The sequence below is a fragment of the Bombina bombina genome, chromosome 6 (genome assembly GCF_027579735.1).
Source record: "Bombina bombina isolate aBomBom1 chromosome 6, aBomBom1.pri, whole genome shotgun sequence".
Classification (NCBI taxonomy): domain Eukaryota; kingdom Metazoa; phylum Chordata; class Amphibia; order Anura; family Bombinatoridae; genus Bombina; species Bombina bombina.
The window spans coordinates 682,274,752-682,299,760 of record NC_069504.1 but is presented as its reverse complement, the minus strand read 5'-3'; the positions used below and the strand labels follow the sequence as shown (position 1 = coordinate 682,299,760).

Here is a 25,009-nt window from a genome sequence, read left to right as displayed (position 1 = left end):
TGAATGTTTTTTAACTACATCTTCCATATCTCCTTCTCCCTATTCCCCTCCTCCTCCTACTTACATTGTACAATAACTGTCACCTATCGCCCTTTCCCAGCACTCTCACATTACAGTTACTCTTTTTCCTTCTCCTCATGCTCTTCTTGCCCATCTTCCATATTCTTTCTCTCTAATAACCATCAAAATCACTTGTGCTGTTTTCTTCATCTCTCCTCTATCACCCCCTCTTTTGCTACCACTTCCTGTTTCATTTCTTCCTCCCTCCGCCCTTTCTCTCTAAATTTCTTTCTTCCCTTTATAACTCACACGCTGGTGTTAATCTGGTGGAATCTGGCATCTATGAACTATTTTTACACTACTTATATAGCACAACAATCCTGCTCCACCAGCAACTATCAGGTTGACCTGCATGTTCTTCCTTTCTCCCCCAGTTACGTACCCTGATGGCCGATTTCTCCATTGTCTTCACTATCCTTATCTTCTGTGGCATAGATGCATATTTTGAGCTGGAAACTCCTAAGCTGCATGTTCCCAGTACAATCAAGGTATCCCCTGATGTTTTTTCCTTCTTTTTTTTTTACACATCCCTCTAACACAGAACTGTTCACAATAACCATACGGGCTTGCTATCCCTACACAGAATTACATGGCTTTAGAGCTGGTCATTGTACTAGGAAATGGGTGGAATTCATGTTTTATGCATGTCAAAGATTTGTTGAGATTATGTTTACCTATAAAGACAATTTGTTCTGCTAAATCTGGGCAGTTAATATTGGACCTATGACTATGCGAGGTCTGTAAATTGCCTTTAAACTCACAGATTCTGTTCTCATCTTCATCAAACCAAGGTAACTATACAAAATAAGTCATTAAAGGGACATAAAAGTGCAAAAGGACTGTGCGTTTATGGTTAAATCATTTTAATATTGCACAATTGCTTGTATATAACTGCAGGTATATGTTTAACCCCTGCAACACATAGTTAGTGACAGCTCCAGAGCAACAATGCACTACTGGGACCTAGCTGAACACATTAATAAGCCAATGACAAAGGCATCTTTGTGCAGCCACCAATCCCCCACTAGCTTCCTGTAGTGCATTGCTGCTCCTCAACCTGTTCATGTATGCTTTTCAACACAGGATACCAAAAAATTTAATTTACTAAGGCCTAGATTTGGAGTTTGGCGGTAGATGGGCTGTTAACGCTACGCTGGCTTTTTTCTGGCCGCACCATAAAATTAACTCTGGTATCGAGAGTTCAAAAAAATGCTGCGTTAGGCTCCAAAAAAGGAGCGTAGAGCATTTTTACCGCAAATGCAACTCTCGATACCAGAGTTGCTTACGGACGCGGCCAGCCTCAAAAACGTGCTCGTGCACGATTCTCCCATAGGAAACAATGGGGCTGTTTGAGCTGAAAAAAAACCTAACACCTGCAAAAAAGCAGCGTTCAGCTCCTAACGCAGCCCCATTGTTTCCTATGGGGAAACACTTCCTACGTCTGCACCTAACACCCTAACATATACCCCGAGTCTAAACACCCCTACCCTTACACTTATTAACCCCTAATCTGCCGCCCCCGCTATCGCTGACCCCTGCATTATATTATTAACCCCTAATCTGCCGCTCCGTAAACCGCCGCAACTTACATTATCCCTATGTACCCCTAATCTGCTGCCCCTAACACCGCCGACCCTATATTATATTTATTAACCCCTAACCTGCCCCCCACAACGTCGCCGCCAGCTACCTACAATAATTAACCCCTAATCTGCCGACCGCAAAGCGCCGCCACCTACATTATCCTTATGAACCCCTAATCTGCTGCCCCTAACACCGCCGACCCCTATATTATATTTATTAACCCCTAATCTGCCCCCCTCAACGTCGCCGACACCTGCCTACACTTATTAACCCCTAATCTGCCGAGCGGACCTGAGCGCTACTATAATAAAGTTATTAACCCCTAATCCGCCTCACTGACCCTATCATAAATAGTATTAACCCCTAATCTGCCCTCCCTAACATCGCCGACACCTAACTTCAATTATTAACCCCTAATCTGACGACCGGAGCTCATCGCTACTATAATAAATGTATTAACCCCTAAAGCTAAGTCTAACCCTAACACTAACACCCCCCTAAATTAAATATAATTTAAATCTAACGAAATTAATTATCTCTTATTAAATAAATTATTCCTATTTAAAGCTAAATACTTACCTGTAAAATAAATCCTAATATAGCTACAATATAAATTATAATTATATTGTAGCTATTTTAGGATTAATATTTATTTTACAGGCAACTTTGTATTTATTTTAACCAGGTACAATAGCTATTAAATAGTTAAGAACTATTTAATAGTTACCTAGTTAAAATAATAACAAAATTACCTGTAAAATAAGTCCTAACCTAAGTTATAATTAAACCTAACACTACCCTATCAATAAATTAATTAAATAAAATACCTACAATTACCTACAATAAAACCTAACACTACACTATCAATAAATAAATTAAATACAATTTCTACAAATAACTACAATTACATAAACTAACTAAAGTACAAAAAATAAAAAAGAACTAAGTTACAAAAAATAAAAAAATATTTACAAACATAAGAAAAATATTACAACAATTTTAAACTAATTACACCTACTCTAAGCCCCCTAATAAAATAACAAAGACCCCCAAAATAAAAACATTCCCTACCCTATTCTAAATTAATACATTTAAAAGCTTTTTAACCTTACCAGCCCTGAACAGGGCCCTTTGCGGGGCATGCCCCAAGAAAATCAACTCTTTTGCCTGTAAAAAAAAACATACAATACCCCCCCCCCAACATTACAACCCACCACCCACATACCCCTAATCTAACCCAAACCCCCCTTAAATAAACCTAACACTAAGCCCCTGAAGATCTTCCTACCTTGTCTTCACCTCAACAGGTATCACCGATCCGTCCTGGCATCCGGTGCTGAAGAGGTCCAGAAGAGGCTCCAAAGTCTTCCTCCTATCCGGCAAGAAGAGGACATCCGGACCGGCAAACATCTTCATCCAAGCTGCATCTTCGATCTTCTTCCATCCGGTGCAGAGCGGGTCCATGTTGAAGCATCCGACGCGGATCCATCCTCTTCTTCCGGCGTCTCCCGACGAATGACGGTTCCTTTAAGGGACGTCATCCAAGATGGCGTCCCTCGAATTCCGATTGGCTGATAGGATTCTATCAGCCAATCGGAATTAAGGTAGGAATATTCTGATTGGCTGATGGAATCAGCCAATCAGAATCAAGTTCAATCTGATTGGCTGATCCAATCAGCCAATCAGATTGAGCTCGCATTCTATTGGCTGATCGGAACAGCCAATAGAATGCAAGCTCAATCTGATTGGCTGATTGGATCAGCCAATCGGATTGAACTTGATTCTGATTGGCTGATTCCGTCAGCCAATCAGAATATTCCTACCTTAATTCCGATTGGCTGATAGAATCCTATCAGCCAATCGGAATTCGAGGGACGCCATCTTGGATGACGTCCCTTAAAGGAACCGTCATTCGTCGGGAGACGCCGGAAGAAGAGGATGGATCCGCGTCGGATGCTTCAACATGGACCCGCTCCGCACCGGATGGAAGAAGATCGAAGATGCAGCTTGGATGAAGATGTTTGCCGGTCCAGATGTCCTCTTCTTGCCGGATAGGAGGAAGACTTTGGAGCCTCTTCTGGACCTCTTCAGCACCGGATGCCAGGACGGATCGGTGATACCTGTTGAGGTGAAGACAAGGTAGGAAGATCTTCAGGGGCTTAGTGTTAGGTTTATTTAAGGGGGGTTTGGGTTAGATTAAGGGTATGTGGGTGGTGGGTTGTAATGTTGGGGGGGGGTATTGTATGTTTTTTTTTACAGGCAAAAGAGCTGATTTTCTTGGGGCATGCCCCGCAAAGGGCCCTGTTCAGGGCTGGTAAGGTAAAAGAGCTTTTAAATTTATTAATTTAGAATAGGGTAGGGAATTTTTTTATTTTGGGGGTCTTTGTTATTTTATTAGGGGGCTTAGAGTAGGTGTAATTAGTTTAAAATTGTTGTAATATTTTTCTTATGTTTGTAAATATTTTTTTATTTTTTGTAACTTAGTTCTTTTTTATTTTTTGTACTTTAGTTAGTTTATGTAATTGTAGTTATTTGTAGAAATTGTATTTAATTTATTTATTGATAGTGTAGTGTTAGGTTTTATTGTAGGTAATTGTAGGTATTTTATTTAATTAATTTATTGATAGGGTAGTGTTAGGTTTAATTATAACTTAGGTTAGGACTTATTTTACAGGTAGTTTTGTTATTATTTTAACTAGGTAACTATTAAATAGTTCTTAACTATTTAATAGCTATTGTACCTGGTTAAAATAAATACAAAGTTGCCTGTAAAATAAATATTAATCCTAAAATAGCTACAATGTAATTATAATTTATATTGTAGCTATATTAGGATTTATTTTACAGGTAAGTATTTAGCTTTAAATAGGAATAATTTATTTAATAAGAGATAATTAATTTCGTTAGATTTAAATTATATTTAATTTAGGGGGGTGTTAGTATTAGGGTTAGACTTAGCTTTAGGGGTTAATACATTTATTAGAATAGCGGCGAGATTCGGTCGTCAGATTAGGGGTTAATAATTGAAGTTAGGTGTCGGCGATGTTAGGGAGGGCAGATTAGGGGTTAATACTATTTATGATAGGGTTAGTGAGGCGGATTAGGGGTTAATAACTTTATTATAGTAGCGCTCAGGTCCGCTCGGCAGATTAGGGGTTAATAAGTGTAGGCAGGTGTCGGCGACGTTGAGGGGGGCAGATTAGGGGTTAATAAATATAATATAGGGGTCGGCGGTGTTAGGGGCAGCAGATTAGGGGTACATAAGGATAACGTAGGTGGCGGCGCTTTGCGGTCGGCAGATTAGGGGTTAATTATTGTAGGTAGCTGGCGGCGACGTTGTGGGGGGCAGGTTAGGGGTTAATAAATATAATACAGGGGTCGGCGGGGTTAGGGGCAGCAGATTAGGGGTACATAAGTATAACGTAGGTGGCGGTCGGCAGATTAGGGGTTAAATTTTTTTTTATCAAGTTGCGGCGATGTGGGGGGACCTCAGTTTAGGGGTACATAGGTAGTTTATGGGTGTTAGTGTACTTTAGGGTACAGTAGTTAAGAGCTTTATGAACCGGCGTTAGCCCAGAAAGCTCTTAACTCCTGCTTTTTTCCTGCGGCTGGAGTTTTGTCGTTAGAGCTCTAACGCTCACTTCAGAAACGACTCTAAATACCGGAGTTAGAAAGATCCCATTGAAAAGATAGGATACGCAAATGGCGTAGGGGGATCTGCGGTATGGAAAAGTCGCGGCTGAAAAGTGAGCGTTAGACCCTATTTTGAGTGACTCCAAATACCGGCGGTAGCCTAAAACCAGCGTTAGGAGCCTCTAACGCTGGTTTTCACGGCTACCGCCAAACTCTAAATCTAGGCCTAAAAAATAGAATTAAATTGAAATGTCTCTTAAAATTGCATGCTCTGCCTGAAACATGGAAGTTTAACCCCTTGTGCCATATGGATATAGGTACTACGTTACCAGTACTTTACCCAGCGTACTGTGCTGATTTAGGATCTACGTCAGGCACAGAGGCGCATGTTGCAGGGGGCAGAAGGTATGTGCCTTCATATGGTAAGAAACGACTACTGATCATGCTCCCTTACAATATGAAGCCAGATTGCAAATCATTACAGAGAGCGACACTGAACAATGAATCAGACTGTTTTATATCCCTTTAATCTCTAGTCTTTAGAAAGATAAGTAGATATCACTGCATTTTTATTGAAATCTAGTAACAGAGGAATATTGGAAATAAACGGTTTTAATCAAAGTTTTCTGATGTTGCTTTTAACTCTCACTATTTCCTCCTTTCTCTCTTCCACATGCTGCCTTCTTCTTAAGCTCCGTAAACTTATTAGTGACTTCTCAATCTTCATGTCCATTCTATTATTTGTTGGTCTTGACATGCTATTTGGATTAAATACTCCCAAACTGCAAGTGCCTACTGATTTTAAGGTAAAGAATAGTTCACTGTTACCATGATGCAGCAAAGTACATGCTGGGTAATACATTGTGTTAGCTTGTGCATGCCATCAACTTTAATTTTATACAGGGCTGTCCATAAGTGTATGAACAGTCACACGTGTGTTGTTGTTTAGCCCTGTACTCCAGCACATTATATTTGAAATCGAACAATGATTAAGAAGAGTGAGGACTTTCACCTTTTTTTAAACTGCCCTCCATTTTAGGCTGCCAAAAATACATTAACAAATTAACTTATCAGATTAGTTCTTGTTTACAAATCCTTTCAGTTTGTTGACTGCCAGAAATCTACAACCTGCAAATTCTAGGAATCTTTTCTGGAGATGTTCTGCAAGGCCTATACTGCAGTTATCTTCTGTTCTTGTCTAGTAGGTAAACACACACAATCAAGTGCATTTGGTTTGAGCGAATGGCTTTGTCAGTGAAGAATATATTCCACTTTTTGGCCCTGAAAAAATGTTTCTGTACACTTCATTGTTCATCCTACTGCTGCCATAAAAATTTGCTTCCTCAATAAAGTCAAGAGCCGAGTTTTACCAGGAGTCATACATGCCCAACCAATAACACATCCACCATGTTTCACAAATGGAGAGTTATTTTTTGGATCATGTGTATTTTCTTTTTTCTATAAACTTTCCATCATTCTAGTACAGATTTATGTTCATCACATCTGTCCATAAGACTTTGCTCCAGATGCAAACAGACCTGTTCATTCTGCTGTTTAAGCTTATCAATGATTTTCATCATACAATATGCCCTCTGAGGTTATGCTGGAAAAATCTCTTTGTGGTTCTCTTTGACACTTCTATGCTTACATCCTGGATAGTTGAAAATTGACAATAGCAGGCAACCTTTGCTAGATCCCTAAAGTCATTTTTCATGGTCTATGAGAACAATTCTTATTCCTGAATCCTGAACCCAACAGTTTTTGATTATTAATAATTTAAAACACAATTGATTTTGCCAACCTAATGTTTGGCTATGATCCTAGTCAGTTTACTTTGAGTCTCCATCCCCGTGATCATTGTCACCTTGTTGCTCTTTATGTTAAAGGGACAGTCTACTTGAAAAATGTTATTGTTTAAAAAGACAGATAATCCCTTTATTACCCATTCCCCCATTGTGCATAACCAACATGGTTACATTAATATACTTTTTTACCTCTGTGATTACCTTGAATCTAAGCCTCTGCAGAATGCCCCTTATTTCAGTTCTTTTGACAGACTTAGGGGTAGATTTAACAAGCAGGGGATGCTGCTTTCTACGCCCATCATTTCTGATCCGCCAGAAACAGAAGTTAAGAAGCAGCGGTCTTCCTTATCTTCTCTGCCATCTTTTAGGTGGCGAACTGAAATCATCCCAATCCGATACGATCGGGATGATTGACACTCCCTGCTAGCGGCACTAATATGCTGTCGACATTTAGCGATAACAAGCGGACATGATTCGCTATAGCGAATCATGTCCGCTCACCATTTAATAAATTGTCCCCTTCGATTTTAGCCAATCAGTGCTGACTCATAAATAACTCCACGGAAGTGATCACAATGTCATCTATATGACACATAAACTAGCGCTGTCTAACTGTGAAAACTGCTTAGAAATCAGTTTATGAGCCTACCTAGGTTTAGATTTTAACAAAGAATACCAAGAGAACAAAGCAAATTTGATGATAAAACTAAATTGGAAAGTTGTTTAAAATTGAATGCCCTATCTGAATCATTTTGACTTGACTGTCCCTTTAAATTGATGACAGTTAAAGACTAAAGAAAATACCATATTTTGAATCACCTATAGATCTATTTTATTTATGAACTAACGCACCTGGGAAAGAACAGCTGGGCAGCCTGTCGTCAAGATACTCTGATTCCCTAAAAATGAGGGACTATGTATAAATAATTAATTCACTTTTAATGGTTTTACGGATGTCATTTTTAATGCCCCCAAATGAAAGATGACAAGACAGCCTGTACATTATTCTCTTAGTTATTGTTTGATTTAAAATACTTTATGCTGGAGTACTAAACAAGAACACGCGTCACTATCCAAGGATCCCACTGTATGATACTTGACTTGAAAATAAAAAAAGTTAGGTACTAAACCACTGCACAAAATGAGTTTGATCAAGTCTGTTGTTATGGTACTTGAAGAAAGCATTAACTCATACAGAGATAATTCAATGCGTATGCCACTTAATTACACAGTTCACTTAAATTTAAATAAGCTGTGGCTCTCCTGCAGGATTTTCTGAAAGTTAGTTTTTCCTGTGAAAGCATTTAAAATGTTATAGGTTTCTTGCAGTTTATACATATGATGTGATAATATATATATATATATATAGCATGCTTGCGTGATAATATAGCTTTATACATACAACATGCTTGGTAATAAATGAAGATGATCAAATGTAGTATTTTTACCTATCAATTGGCTAGATTACGAGTTTTGCGTTATAAGTATAACGCTGCCTTTTCACTTCCGGTGCTATTACGAGTCATGTAGGTACAGCTGTACCGCACACTTTTTTGGCCGTCACGCAAACGTAACTACCGCACCTTTCAAAAAGTCCTTTTAAAATGGGACTTCCATAGCACCGGTATTACGAGTTTGCCTGTCCGGCCAAAAAGTGAGCGGTACAGCCTATAACTACAAGATTTGTACCGTCATCTGAAAGTAAGTAGTTATGAGTTTTCTTTCATGTAATTGGCAAGAGTCCATGAGCTAGTGACGTATGGGATATGCAATCCTACCAGGAGGGGCAAAGTTTCCCAAAACTCAAAATGCCTATAAATACACCCCTCACCACACCCACAATTCAGTTTTACAAGCGTTGCCTCCTATGGAGGTGGTGAAGTAAGTTTGTGCTAAGATTTCTACGTTGATATGCACTTCTCAGCATTTTGAAGCCCGATTCCTCTCAGAGTACAGCGAATGTCAGAGGGTTGTGAAGGGAGTATCACCTATTGAATGCAATGATTTTCCTCACGGGTGATCTATTTCATAGGTTCTCTGTTATCGGTCGTAGAGATTCATCTCCTACCTCCCTTTTCAGATCGACGATATACTCTTATATACCATTACCTCTACTGATAACTGTTTCAGTACTGGTTTGGCTATCTGCTATATGTGGATGGGTGTCTTTTGGTAAGTATGTTTTCATTACTTAAGACACTCTCAGCTATGGTTTGGCACTTTATGTATTTATATAAAGTTCTAAATATATGTATTGTACTTTTATTTGCCATGATTCAGGTTTCAGTATATTTCCTTTTGTAGACTGTCAGTTTCATATCTGGGAAATGCATTTTTTAGGAAAATGTATTTCTTACCTGGGGTATAGTCTTTTTTCAATTGACTGTCATTTTAAATTCGCGGGCAGAATTAGGCTTGTGAGGGCGCGAAATGCGAAAGTATATTGCATCATTTTTGGCGCAATATTTTTTTGGCGCAAAGTTACGTTCGATGACAGAAATTCATCATTTCCGGCATCTTTGTCAACGCCGAGTCCTTTCACAAGGTTGTGTCTTCAATGACGCAAGTGTGTCATTTCCGGATGTTGTTAGCGCCAAAAAAAATTCTCTGTTTGTGCATCATACTTGGCGCCAAATATTTTCATTATTTTAAACCCCATTCCTATATGCCTCTTGCCTTTTTTCTCTATCAGAGGGCTATGCTGTTAGATAGGAAACTTGAATCTTATCTAAAGAAAGCCTATTTATATTTGGGTCATCTACTCAGGCCTGCATTTTCTTTGGCTGATGTTGCAGCTGCATCAACTTTTTGGTTGGAAAATTAGCGCAACAAGAATTGGATTATGATTTGTCTAGCATTGTTCGCTTGCTTCAACATGCTAATCAGTTTATTTGTGATGCCATTTTTTTCATCAAAATTGATGTTAAATCTATGTCTTTAGCTATTTTAGCTAGAAGAGCTTTGTGACTTAAATCTTGGAATACTGACATGACTTCTAAGTCCAGATTGCTATCGCTTTCTTTCTAAGGTAATAAGTTATTTGGTTCTCAGTTGGATTTGATTATCTCAACTGTCACTGGGGGGAGGGAGTTTTTTGCCTTAGGATAAGACTTAAGGGTAAATCTAAAGCTTCTAACCGTTTTTGTTCCTTTCGACTAAATAAGGAACAGAAACCTATTCCTTCCCCCAAGGAATCTGTTTCCAATAGGAAATTTTCCTCAAATTGGATTAAATCCAAGCCTTTTAAGGAACCAAAGCCAGCCCCTAAGTCCGCATGTAGGTGCGTCCCTCATTTCAGCTCAGCTGGTAGGGGGCAGATTAAGATTTCTCAGGTGTACCGAATAGAATTCAGAGTAAGACCTCCTGTGAGAAGATATTTTCTCTCATGCATTCCAGCAAATCCATTAAAGGCTCAGGCTTTCCTGAAGTGTGTTTCAGACCTGGAGTTTCAGGGGTAATCATGCCAGTTCCGTTTCAGGAACAGGGTTTGGGGTTTTATTCAAATCTATTCATTGTCCCAAAGAAAGAAAATTAATTCAGGCCAGTTCTGGATCTGAAATTTTTTTGAATCATAATGTAAGAGTACCAACTTTTAAAATGGTGATTATAAGGACTATTCTACCTTTTGTTCAGTAAGGGCATTATATGTCCACCATAGACTTACAGGGTGCATATCTTCATATTCTGATTCATCCAGTTCATTTTCAGTTTCTGAGATTCTCTTTTCTAGGCAAGCTTTACCAATTTGTTGCTCTTCCTTTTGGCCTAGCGACAGCTCTAAGAATCTTTTCTAAGGTTCTTGGTGCCCTACTCTCTGTAATCAGGGAGCGGGGTATTGCAGTGTTTCCTTATTTGGATGATTTCTTGGTATTAGCTCAGTCTTTATATTCTGCAGAATCTTACACAAATCAACTAGTGTTGTTTCTTCAAAAACATGGTTGGAGGATCAATTTACCAAAAAGTTCTTTGATTCCTCAGACAAGGGTCACCTTTTTAGGTTTCCATATAGATTCAGTGTCCATGACTCTGTCTCTAACAGACAAGAGACGTTTTGAATTGGTTGCAGCCTGTCAGAACCTTCAGTCTCAGTCATCCCCTTCAGTAGCTATGTGCATGGAAGTTTTAGGTCTCATGACTGCAGCATCGGACGCGATCCACTTTTGCTCATTTTCAAATGAGACCTCTCCAGCTTTGTGTGCTGAACCAATGGTGCAGGGTTTTTTCAAGGATATCACAATTAATATCCTTAAATCCCAATTTTTGACTATCTCTGACATGGTGGTTAAATCACCATCGTATAGTTCTAGGGGCCTCTTTTGTTCGTCCAACCTGGACTGTGATCTCAACAAATGTGAGCCTTTCAGGTTGGGGAGTTGTTTGGGGATCTCTGACAGTGCAAGGGGTTTGGAAATATCAAGAGGCGAGATTACCAATCAATATTTTGGAACTCCATGCGATTTTCAGGGCTCTTCAGATTTGGCCTCTGTTGAAGAGAGAACCGTTCATTTGTTTTCAGACAGACAATATCACAACTGTGGCATTTGTCTATCATCAGGATGGGACTCACAGTCCTTAAGCTATGAAAGAAGTATCCCGGATACTTGCTTGGGCGGATTCCAGCTCTTGTCTAATTTCTGTGGTTCATATCCCAGGTATAGACAATTGGGAAGCAGATTATTTCAGCCGTCAGACTTTACATCCGGGGGAGTAGTCCCTCCATCCAAATGTGTTTTCTCAGGTTGTTCAGATGTGGGGTCTTTCAGAAATAGATCTGATGGCTTCTCATCTAAACAAGAAACTTCCCAGGTACCTGTCCAGGTCCAGGGATCCTTAGGCGGAAGCAGTGGATGCGTTGACACTTCCTTGGTGTTATCAACCTGCTTATATTTTTCCCACCTTTAGTTTTTTTTCCAAGAGTGATCTTCAAAATCATGGCCTCACAGGTTTTGGTATGCGGATCTTGTTCGGATATTCAGTTGCCAACCTTGGCCACTTCCATTAAGGCCGGACCTTCTGTTTCAAGGTCCGTTTTTTTCAATCAGGATTTCAAATCTTTAAATCTGAAGGTATGGAAATTGAACGCTTAGTGCTTAGTCATAGAGGTTTCTCTGATTTTGTGATTAATACTATGTTGCAGGCTTGTAAATCTGTTTCTAGAAAGATTTATTATCGAGTTTGGAAGACTTACATTTCATGGTGTTTCTCTCATAAATTCTCTTGGCATTCTTTTAGAATTCTTAGAATTTTACAGTTTCTTCAGGATAGTTTGGATAAAGGTTTGTCTGCAAGTTCCTTGAAGGGACAAATATCTGCTCTTTCTGTTTTATTTCACAGGAAGATTGCTAAGCTTCCTGATATTAACTGTTTTGTTCAGGCTTTGGTTCATATCAAGCCTATCATTAAATCAATCTCTCCTTCTTGGAGTTTTAATTTGGTTTTAAAGGCTTTACAGGCTCCTCCATTTGAGCCTATGCATTCTTTGGACATTTAAATACTTTCTCGGAAAGTGTTGTTTCTTTTGGCCATCTCTTCTGCTAGAAGAGTTTCTGAATTATTTGCTCTCTCTTGTGAATCTCCTTTCTGAGTTTTCATCAGGATAAGGCAGTTTTGCGGACTTTATTTAAATTCTTATCTAAGGTTGTGAATTCTAACAACATTAATAGAGAAATTGTTGTCCTTTCCTTGTGTCCTAATTCTAAGAATTCTTTGGAGAGATCCTCACATTCTTTGGATGTGGTGAGAGCTCTGAAATATTATGTTGAAGCTACTAAAGATTTCAGGAAGACTTCTAGTCTATTTGTTATCCTTTCTGGTTTCAGGAAAGGTCAGAAGGCTTCTGCCGTTTCTTTGGCATCGTGGTTAAAGCTTTTGACTCATCACGCTTATTTGGAGTCGGGTCAGGCCCTGAGGATTACAGCTCATTCTACTAGGTCAGTCTCCACTTCGTGGGCTTTTAAGAATGAAGCTTCAGTTGATCAGATTTGCAAAGCTGCAAATTGGTCTTCTTTGCATACATTTACTAAATTCTACCATTTTGATGTATTTGCTTCTTCGAAAGCAGTTTTTGGTAGAAAAGTTCTTCAGGCAGCTGTTTTAAATTGATTCTTCTGCTTATGATTTTTTTCCTTTCATTTATGAGAATAAATTTATATTTGGGTTGTGGATTAATTTTTTTCAGCGTAATGGCTGTTTTTATTTTATCCCTCCCTCTCTAGTGACTCTTGTGTGGAGTTCCACTTCTTGGGTATTGCTATCCCATACGTCACTAGCTCATGGACTCTTGCCAATTACATGAAGGAAAACATAATTTATGTAAGAACTTACCTGATAATTTCATTTCTTTCATATTGGCAAGAGTCTATGAGGCCCACCCTTTTTATGGTGGTTATGATTTTTTTTTGTATAAAGCACAATTATTTCCAAATTCCTATGTTGCTTTTTACTTCTTTCTTTTTCACCCCACTATTTGGCTATTCATTAAACTGAATTGTGGGTGTGGTGAGGGTGGTGTACTTATAGGCATTTTGAGGTTTGGGAAACTTTGCCCCTCCTGGTAGGATTGTATATCCCATACGTCACAAGCTCATAGACTCTTGCCATTATGAAAGAAATTAATTTATCAGGTAAGTTCTTACAAAATTTTGTTTTACATTACAAAGCTGTACCATAAAACTCATAACTAAAGTGTTACAAAGTACACTAATACCCATAAACTACCTATTAACCCCTAAATCGAGGCCCTCCTGCATTGCATACACTAAAAAAAATATTAACCCCTAATCTGCCGCTCCAGACATCGCCACCACTATAATAAACATATTAACCCCTAAACCGCCACACTCCTGCATCGTAAACACTAGTTAAATATTATTAACCCCTAATCTGCTGCCCTCAAAATCGCCGCCAGCTAACTACACTTATTAACCCCTAATCTGCTGCCCCAATGTCGCTGCCACTATACTAAAGTTATTAACCCCTAAACCTAACCCTAAGTCTAACCCTAACGTAACCCTAACCATAACACCCACTAACTTTAACATAATTAAAATAGTTCCAAATAAAAATTACAATTAATACCTAAATTATTCCTATTTAAAACTAAATAAATACTTACCTGTAAAATAAAACCTAAGCTAGCTACAATATAACTAATAGTTATATTGTATCTAGCTTATGTTTTATTTTTATTTCACAGGTAAGTTTGTATTTATTTTAACTAGGTTGATTAGTTAGTAAATAGTTATTAACTATTTACTAACTACCTAGCTAAAATAAATACAAAGTTACCTGTAAAATAAAACCTAACCTGTCTTACACTAAAACCTAACATTACACTAAAATTAAATAAATAAATAAAAAAAATTATCTAAATTACAAAAAACAAACAAACACTAAATTACACAAAATAAAAATAAATTATCAAATATTTAAACTAATTACACCTAATCTAATAGCCCTATCAAAATAAAAAAGCCCCCCCAAAATAAAAAAAACCCTAGCCTACACTAAACTGCCAATGTTCCTTAAAAGGGCCTTTTGCGGGGCATTGCCCCAAAGAAATCATTTCTTTTACCTGTAAAATTTTTTTACAAACAACCCCCCAACAGTAAAACCCACCACCCACACAACCAACCCCCCCAAATAAAAACCTACCTAAAAAAACCTTAGCTCCCCATTGCCCTGAAGGGGGCATTTGGATGGGCATTGCTCTTAAAAGGGCATTTAGCTCTTTTACGGTGCCCAAAGTCCCTAATCTAAAAATAAAACCCACCGAATAAACCCTTAAAAAAACCTAACACTAACCCTGAAGATCCACTTACAGTTTTTGAAGACCGGACATCCATCCTCATCCAGCCGGGAGAAGTCTTCATCCAAGCGGCAAGAAGTCATCCTCCAGGCGGGCAGAAGTCTTCATCCAGACGGCATCTTCTATCTTCATCCTTCCGATGCGGAGCGACTCCATCTTCAAGAGTGGAGCATCCTCTTCTTTCGATGGCTACACATCGAAAGGAACAGCCAATAGAATGCAAACTCAATCATATTGGCTGATTGGATCAGCCAATAGGATTAAAGCTCAATCCTATTGGCTGATTGCATCAGCCAATAGGATTTTTTAACCTTTTATTCCGATCGGCTGATAGAATTCTATCAGCCAATCGGAAATTCAAGGGACGCCACCTTGGATGACGTCATTTAAAGGGAAACTTCATTCTTCAATAGCCATTGAAAGAAGAGGATGCTCCGCGCTGGATGTCTTGAAGATGAAGCCGATCCGCGTTGGAAGGATGAAGATAGAAGATGCCGTCTGGATGAAGACTTCTGCCCGTCTGGAGGACGACTTCTTGCTGCTTGGATGAAGACTTCTCCCGGCTTCGTTGAGGACTTCTTCCTGCTTGAATGAAGACTTTTCCCGGCTGGATGAGGATGGATGTCCGGTCTTCATAAACTGTAAGTGGATCTTTGGTGGTTAGTGTTAGTTTTTTTTAGGGGTTTATTGGGTGGGTTTTATTTTTAGATTAGGGCTTTGGGCACCGTTAAAGAGCTAAATGCCCTTTTAAGTGCAATGCCCATCCAAATGCCCTTTTCAGGGCAATGGGGAGCTTAGGTTTTTAGGTAGGTTTTTATTTGGGGGGGTTGGTTGTGTGGGTGGTTGGTTTTACTGTTGGGGGGTTGTTTGTATTTTTTTCTTTACAGGTAAAAGAGCTGATTTCTTTGGGGCAATGCCCCGCAAAGGCCATTTTAAGGAGCATTGGCAGTTTAGTGTAGGCTAGGGTTTTTTTTTTTTATTTTGGGGGGGCTTTTTTATTTTGATAGGGCTATTAGATTAGGTGTAATTAGTTTAAATATTTGATCATTTCTTTTTTTGTGTAATTTAGTGTTTATTATTTTTTGTAATTTAGATAAATGTTTTGTTTAAATTTAATTTATTTAATTTTAGTGTAATGTAAGTTGTTAGTGTAACTCAGGTTAGGTTTTATTTTACAGGTAACTTTGTATTTATTTTAACTAGGTAGCTAGTAAATAGTTTATAACTATTTACTAACTAGTCTACCTAGTTAAAATAAATACAAACTTACCTGTAAAATAAAAATAAAACCTAAGATAGATACAATGTAACTATTAGTTATTTTGTAGCTAGCTTAGGGTTTATTTTACAGGTATTTAGTCTTAAATAGGTATTATTTAGGTAATAATAATAATTTTTATTTAGATTTATTTTAATTATATTAAAGTTAGGGGTGTTAGGGTTAGACTTAGGGTTAGGTTTAGGGGTTAATATATTTATTTAGTGTTAGTGATGTGGGAGGCCAGAGGTTTAGGGGTTAATAACTTTAGTATAGTGGCGGCAGCGACATTGGGGGCGGCAGATTAGGGGTTAATAAGTCTAGGTGGGTGGCAGCGACATTGGGGGAAGCAAATTAGGGGTTAATAAGTGTAGGTAGGTGTCGGCGATGTTGGGGGCGGCAGATTAGGGGTTAATAAGTGTAATGTAGGTGTCGGCGATGTTGGGGGCGGCAGATTAGGGGTGTTTAGACGCAGGGTTTATGTTAGGGTGTTTAAATATAAATTTTCTTTCCCCATAGGAATCAATGGGGCTGGGTTACGGAGCTTTACGCTCCGATATTGCTGGTGTTAGGCTTTTTTTTAGCCGGCTCTCCCCATTGATGTCTATGGGGAAATCGTGCACGAGCACGTCAAAGCAGCGCTGGTATTTGTGTGCGGTATGGAGCCGTTTTTTAGAAAACCTGTAATAGCAGTACTATTAAAGGTGAGCGGTGGAAATAACTTGAAAGTTAGTAGCGAGCCAGCCATAACGCAAAACTCGTAATCTGGCTGTTTGTGACAGATCAATATAGTATGTATGCTTCCTATTTTCCCTATGCATTGATATAATAAATATTATATTTTTATTTTGAAAATATTGGGTTACTTAGTTTGCTCGTGTTTCTACTAGCATCTTTTTTTTTTTTTTTTTTTTTTTTTTTACAACATCGTAATGTATGAATCAAAAATTGAATTCTGGCGTTCACACATAGCCAAACCTCATTTATGGCATTTTGAACTAAAGTTCTCCACTCTGGCAAGTTTATCTACAAAGTCTAAAGCTCTCCACTCTGGCAAGTTTATCTACGAAGTCTAAAGCTCTCCACTCTGGCAAGTTTATCTACGAAGTCTAAAGCTCTCCACTCTGGCAAGTTTATCTAAGAAGTCTAAAACTCTCAGCTCTGGCTAGTTTATCTAAGAAGTCTAAAACTCTCAACTCTGGCAAGTTTATCTAAGAAGTCTAAATCTCTCCACTCTGGTGATTTTATCTAAGAAGTCTAAAGCTCTCTGCTCTGGCAAGCTTATCTAAGACATCTAAAGCTCTCCGCTCTTGTGATTTTATCTAAGAAGTCTAAAGCTCTCTGCTCTGGCAATGTTTATCTAAGAAGTCTAAAGCTCTCTGCTCTGGCAAGCTTATCTAAGACGTCTAAAGCTCTCCACTCTTGTGATTTTATCTAAGAAGTATAAAGCTCTCCGCTCTGGTGATTTTATCTAAGAAGTATAAAACTCTCCGCTCTGGTGATTTTATCTAAGAAGTATAAAACTCTCCGCTCTGGCAAGTTTATCTAAGAAGTTTCATCAGTTCTGTGATGTTCCTTAAGCAATTTAAGAAATACAAATTGTAGCTTGAGAGCCATTTATCTCACTATGCAGGTTCTAGATGTGAAGGAAAGGCACCTACATTATAATATAATGCTCAAAAATCCTCGAACACTTTGCATGATTTCTCTCCATGCCAGCCAGGCCCTTATTATTTAAAGGGACAGTTTACTCAAAAATGTTCTCCCCTTTAATTTGTTCCCAATGATCCACTTTACCTGCTGGAGTGTATTAAATTGTTTACAAGTATTTCCATTAACCTTATATTGGCGTTTAAATTAGTTTATTTAACCGGTGGTATCCCCACCTATTCTAAAAGTTTTTGGCCTCGAGGCCAAGCTGTGTTAACACAGCCAGTAGAAGAAATTACACTCCCAGTGGGTTATAGAAGAGATAAGGTAATAAAATGTTAATTTTCCATTCTTCTCTCCAAGTATTGGTGATTGGTTTATGGACAGATATAAGATAAAGAAGCTGGTATATTTACACAATGAGGCTTACTTATCAAGCCGTCAACTTACTTGCATTCGACGGCACCAATACGCTCGCCTAAGAACGCCTAACATTGCGGCCGCAGACCTGAATATGCTCTCCATATTTAACAAAAAAGCTGTCAAAAAGCAGCGCACCAAGTACGGGGTGATGAGCAGCGGACTGTTGTTAACTAAACAGTCATCGATCTCGCTGCTATTTGGCTTTTTCCCAGCTTTATTTATATACTGTCACTAAACACCACCACTATACTAAAATGTTTAACCCCTATGCCGCCGCTCCCGGACCCTGCGGCAACTCTAATAGTTATTAACCCCTATCCCTCCGCTCCCGGAGCCCACTGCAACTCTAATAATCAATGGGGATAAGGTAATAAAATGTTAATTTTCCATTCTTCTCTCCAAGTATTGGTGATTGGTTTATGGACAGATATAAGATAAAGAAGCTGGTATATTTACACAATGAGGCTTACTTATCAAGCCGTCAACTTACTTGCATTCGACGGCACCAATACGCTCGCCTAAGAACGCCTAACATTGCGGCCGCAGACCTGAATATGCTCTCCATATTTAACAAAAAAGCTGTCAAAAAGCAGCGCACCAAGTACGGGGTGATGAGCAGCGGACTGTTGTTAACTAAACAGTCATCGATCTCGCTGCTATTTGGCTTTTTCCCAGCTTTATTTATATACTGTGACTAAACACCACCACTATACTAAAATGTTTAACCCCTATGCCGCCGCTCCCGGACCCTGCGGCAACTCTAATAGTTATTAACCCCTATCCCTCCGCTCCCGGAGCCCACTGCAACTCTAATAAAGTTATTAACCGCCGCAACTAACTAAATGTATTAACCCCTATCCCTCCGCTCCCGGAGCCCACCGCAACTAAATAAATGTATTAACCCCTATCCCGCTGCTCCCAACTAACTATATGTATTTATCCCTAAACTTCTGGCCTCCCACATCACTAGCACTTACTAAACCTATTAAACCCTAAACCGTCAGCCCCCCACATTGCCATAAACTAAATTAACCTATTAACCCCTAAACCTAACAACCCGCTAACTTTATATTAAATATGAACTCATCCCTATCTTATAATAAATTAAAACTTACCTTTAGATTTAAATTAAACTATATTAAACTAATAATTAACCTACCCTAACCATTATACTAAAATTACATTAAACTATATTAAACTAATAATTAATCTACCCTAACTGTTATACTAAAATTACATTAAACTATATTAGACTAATAATTAATCTACCCTAACTGTTATACTAAAATTACATTAAACTATATTAAACTAATAATTATTCTACCCTATTATACTAAAATTACATTAAACTATATTAAATTAATAACTATTCTACCCTAACTGTTATACTAAAATTACATTAAACTACAAATTAAATTAACTAAATTACATATTTAAACACCTAACCCTACTCAAATAATTTAAATCTACTATTAAAAATTACAAAGTTACAAAAAACTAACAACTAAGTTACAAAAAATAAACACTAAGTTATAAAAAAATAAACACTAAGTTACACAAAATAAAAAATAAATTATCAAATATTTAAACTAATTACACCTAATCTAAGAGCCCTATGAAAATAAAAAAACCTGTTTTATTTTTATTTCACAGGTAAGTTTGTATTTATTTTAACTAGGTTGATTAGTTAGTAAATAGTTATTAACTATTTATTAACTACCTAGCTAAAATAAATACAAAGTTACCTGTAAAATAAAACCTAACCTGTCTTACACTAAAACCTAACATTACACTAAAATTAAATAAATAAATAAAAAAATTATCTAAATTACAAAAAACAAATAAACACTAAATTACACAAAATAAAAATAAATTATCAAATATTTAAACTAATTACACCTAATCTAAGAGCCCTATGAAAATAAAAAAGCCCCCCAAAATTAAAAAAAACCCTAGCCTACAATAAACTACCAATGGCCCTTAAAAGGGCCTTTTGCGGGGCATTGCCCCAAAGAAATCTGCTCTTTTACCTGTAAATAAAAATACAAATACCCCCCAACAGTAAAAGCCACCACTCACACAACCAACACCCCCAAATAAAAACCTAACTAAAAAAACCTAAGCTCCCCATTGCCCTGAAAAGGGCATTTGTATGGGCATTGCCCTGAAAAGAGCATTTAGCTCTTTTTTAAAAGCCCAAACCCTAATCTAAAATTAAAACCCACCCAATAAAGCCTTAAAAAAGCCTAACACTAACCCCCGAAGATCCACTTACAGTTTCTGAAGAGCCGACATCCATCCTCAACGAAGCGGCAGAAGTCCTCATCGAAGCCGGCAGAAGTCTTCATCCAAGCGGCCGAAGTCTTCATCCAAGCCCGCAGAAGTCATCATCCAGACGGCATTTTCTATGTTCATCCATCCGGCGCGGAGCGGCTCCATCTTCAAGACATCCGGCGCGGAGCATCCTCTTCTTACGACATCTTCTTCCGAATGACTTCATCCAAGATGGCGTCCCTAAGATTCCGATTGGCTGATAGAATTCTGCAATCAGCCAATAGGATTGAGCTTTCATCCTATTGGCTGATCCAATCAGCCAATAGGATTGAGCTCACCTTCTATTGGCTGATTGGATCAGCCAATAGGATGAAAGCTCAATCCTATTGGCTGATTGCAACAGCCAATAGGATTTTTTCAACCTTAATTCCGATTGGCTGATAGAATTCTATCAGCCAATCATAATCTAAGGGACGCCATCTTGGATGACGTCATTTAAAGGAACCTTCATTCGGAACAAGACGTCGTAAGAAGAGGATGCTCCACGCCAGATGTCTTGAAGATGGAGCCGCTCCACGCCGGATGGATGAGGATAGAAGATGCCGTCTGGATGAAGACTTCTGCCGCTTCGTTGAGGATGGATGTCGGCTCTTCAGAAACTGTAAGTGGATCTTCGGGGGTTAGTGTTAGGCTTTTTTAAGGGTTTATTGGATGGGTTTTAATTTTAGATTAGGGTTTGGGCTTTTGAAAAAGAGCTAAATGCCCTTTTAAGGGCAATGCCCATCCAAATGCCCTTTTCAGGGCAATGGGGAGCTTAGTTTTTTTTAGTTAGGTTTTTATTTGGGGGGTTTGGTTGTGTGGGTGCTGGGTTTTACTGTTGGGGGGTATTTGTATTTTTTATTTACAGGTAAAAGAGCTGATTTCTTTGGGGCAATGCCCCGCAAAAGGCCCTTTTAAGGGTTATTGGTAGTTTATTGTAGGCTAGGGTTTTTTATTTTGGGGGGGCTTTTTTATTTTCATAGGGCTATTATATTAGGTGTAATTAGTTTAAATATTTGATAATTTATTTTTTATCTTGTGTAACTTAGTGTTTATTTTTTTTGTAACTTAGTGTTTGTTATTTTTTGTAACTTAGTTTTTGTAACTTTGTATTTTTTAATTGTAGATTTAAATTATTTGAGTAGGTTTAGGTGTTTAAATATATAATATATTTATTTTAATTTGTAGTTTAATTTAATTTTAGTATAACAGTTAGGGTAGATTAATTATTAGTTTAATATAGTTTAATGTAATTTTAGTATAACAGTTAGTGTAGGTTAATTATTAGTTTAATATAGTTTAATTTATATCTAAAGGTAAGTTTAAATTTATTATAAGATAGGGATGTTGTAATTTTAATTTAAAGTTAGCTTTAGGGGTTAATAGGTTAATTTAGTTTATGGCGATGGGGGGCTGGCGGTTTAGGGGTTAATAGGTTTAGTAAGTGGTAGTGATGTGGGAGGCCAGTGGTTTAGGGGTTAAAACATTTATTTAGTTGCGGTGGGCTCTGGGAGCGGCGGGATAGGGGTTAATAACATTATGTAGGTGGTGGCAGGGTCGGGACGATAGATTAGGGGTTAATAAGTATAATGTAGGTGGCAGCGGTGTCGGGTGGCAGATTAGGGGTTAATAAGTATAATGTAGGTAGCAGCGATGTCGGGGGCAGCAGATTAGGGGTTAATAAGTATAATGTAGGTGGTGGCGATGTCGGGGGCGGTAGATTAGGGGTTAATAAATATAATGTAGGTGGCGGCGATGTTGGGGGCGGTAGATTAGGGGTTAATACGTATAATGTAGGTGGCAGTGGTGTTGGGGCGGCAGATTAGGGGTTAATAAGTATAATGTAGGTGGCGGCAGTGTTGGGGCGGCAGATTGGGGGTTAATAAGTATAATGTAGGTGGCAGCGGTGTCAGGGCAGCAGATTAGGGGTGTTTAGACTCGGGGTATATGTTAGGATGTTGGGTGTAAACATAACTTTTATTCTCCCATAGGAATCAATGGGAAATCGGGCAGCAGCGAACATGAGCTTTTGCTGCTTTCAGACACCCATTGATTCCTATGGCATCCGCCACCTCCAGGGCGGCGGTTTGAAAACCAGGTACGCTGGGCCAGAATAGTGGTGAGCATACCTGGTAGATATTTGTTAACTAGCAAAAGTAGTCAGATAGTGCCGAATTTGCATTCGGAACATCTGCAATGATGTAAGCATCGATCTGTGTCGGACTGAGACCGGTGGATCGTATGTTACGTCACAAATTTCAAATTTCAACTTTTGCCAGTCTGTAGGCTTTGATAAATAAGGGGAATCAGGCTCTCCACAATTACGCTGTGGAATTCCAGCGTATTTGCAGTTGACGGCTTGATAAATAGGCCCCATAGTGATAAAGTAATGAGATCTGATTATACCTACAAGCACAACCCATTTTATTAGGTTGTGGCTTCAAAACACAAAATCAGCTCATTCATATACACAAATAAGCATTAAAAAGCAAATCTCATACATTTTATACTCTGCAACTGGTAAAACAAGTCATTTGAAACACATTAAGGGGAAAACTATTTTATAGTATACTGCCCCTTTAAGTTGAATAATGCGATTACCATATTCACATTTTTAACAACATGGTACCAGAGTAACATTCATTATGCTCATTTTTTTCCTTCTCCAACAGCCGACACGCCCTGATCGTGGATGGTTTGTATTCCCTTTTGGTAAGAACCCTTGGTGGATTTACCTAGCCAGCGCGCTTCCAGCACTGTTGGTGACAATTCTGATTTTTATGGATCAACAAATTACAGCTGTAATAGTCAACAGAAAAGAGAACAAGTTAAGGGTACGTGATCATGGTTCAAGATGTCTGTTAGCTTGGCATTATAAAATGTGACTTGATCCATTAAAGGAACTGGGGAAGAATACCATACTCAGTCAGTGATTGAAATATTCAAAGCCATTCCCCAAAGCATATAAGTAACCCTGCTTATCCCTTCTAAAGAACTCATAGTAGAGATGAGCTACTGAAGGGCTCAGTCACAGTAATCAGTTCACATCTATAACACCTGATAGGTTTTACCTGTTAGTATTCGGATTACCAAATGTTAATTGCCATACTTTAAATATCACATGATCATAAAACAAGCAAGAGCAACAGTGGGGAAGTAAAGGGGTGAAAAATCAAGGAGAGTTAGAAGTAATGGAAGAATCAGAAGAAAGCTTGTAAGAGAAAGGTGAAGAGGTATGGGATTTGAAAAAACAACAGAGTAAGGATACTGAGAAAGATATAATTATGAGCTAGTGGGATAGGAGAGAAGGACAGAAAATGTAAAAAATATTCACCGGGAGAGTGAGAGGAACTGAGAAACAGACTGTGGAATATTAAAGGGACATGAACCCCAAAAAATTTCTTTCATGATTAAGATAGAGAAAACAATTTTAAACAACATTCCAATTTACGTCTATTATCTAATTTGCTTCATTCTTTAGATATCCTTTGTTGAAGAATAGCAATGCACATGGGTGAGCCAATCACACAAGGCATCTATGTGCAACCACCAATCAGCAGCTACGGAGCCTATCTAGATATGCTTTTCAACAAATTATATCAAGAGATTGAAACAAATAAGTTAATTAAAGCAAATTGGAAAGTTGTTTAAAATTGTATTCTCTATCTGAATCATGAAATAAATGTTTTGGGTTTCATGTCCCTTTAAGTTACAGAAAGGTTAAAGCACAGAGTGGAACCTGAAAAATGTGAAATGAGGAGAGAAGGAAAATGAGATTTGTTAAGGAAGAAGGTAAAAATAAAGGCAAGAAAGGCTAACAACTTCTCCTGTCTCTGACAGAAAGGCTGTGGGTACCACCTGGACCTCTTCTGGGTTGGGATTCTGTTGGCCGTTTGCTCCTTTATGGGGTTACCTTGGTATGTAGCAGCAACTGTCATCTCCATTGCTCACATCGACAGCTTAAAGATGGAGACAGAAACAAGTGCACCTGGGGAGCAGCCTCAGTTTTTGGGGGTTCGGTAAGTAATTGGGGACTAATGTCAATAAAAGACAACCTGATACATTTTAATTCTCTCATTTAGCTCTATACATGAAAGAGGATAAGATATTATTTTTTGATGTGGAAATGTCTGTAATAGTACTGAAGAAATGACAACTTAAAGTGATGGTAAAGTATTAAGGATTGCTTTATATATTATCGGCTAGATTGCGAGTTTTGCGGTATGAGTGAAAATGCATTGTTATGGCTCTTTTTCACTACCGCTGGTATTACGAGTCTTGCAGGTATAGGTGTACCGCATACTTTTTTGGCCGGAATGCAACGTAACTACTGCAGCTTTTAAAAAGACTTCCAAAGCGCCGGTATTACGAGTTTGCCTGGGAGGCCAAAAAGTGAGCGCTACAGCCTATACCGTCAAGATCCGTAGCGTAAACTGAAAGTCAGTAGTTATGGGTTTTATGCTACAACGCCGTAAC

The 25,009-nt window shown here is 38.3% G+C and overlaps 1 protein-coding gene across 1 annotated transcript in view; it reads left to right on the top strand.

Annotated features, from left to right (window-relative positions):
• The window catches only part of SLC4A5 (solute carrier family 4 member 5), a 121,845-nt gene that overhangs the window by 80,251 nt on the left and 16,585 nt on the right, over positions 1-25,009 (top strand). The window contains exons 17-19 of the mRNA XM_053719377.1: positions 435-548; positions 23,206-23,367; positions 24,374-24,552. Coding sequence (XP_053575352.1) covers positions 435-548; positions 23,206-23,367; positions 24,374-24,552 — 455 coding nt within the window. The remainder of the gene's footprint in view (positions 1-434; positions 549-23,205; positions 23,368-24,373; positions 24,553-25,009) is intronic.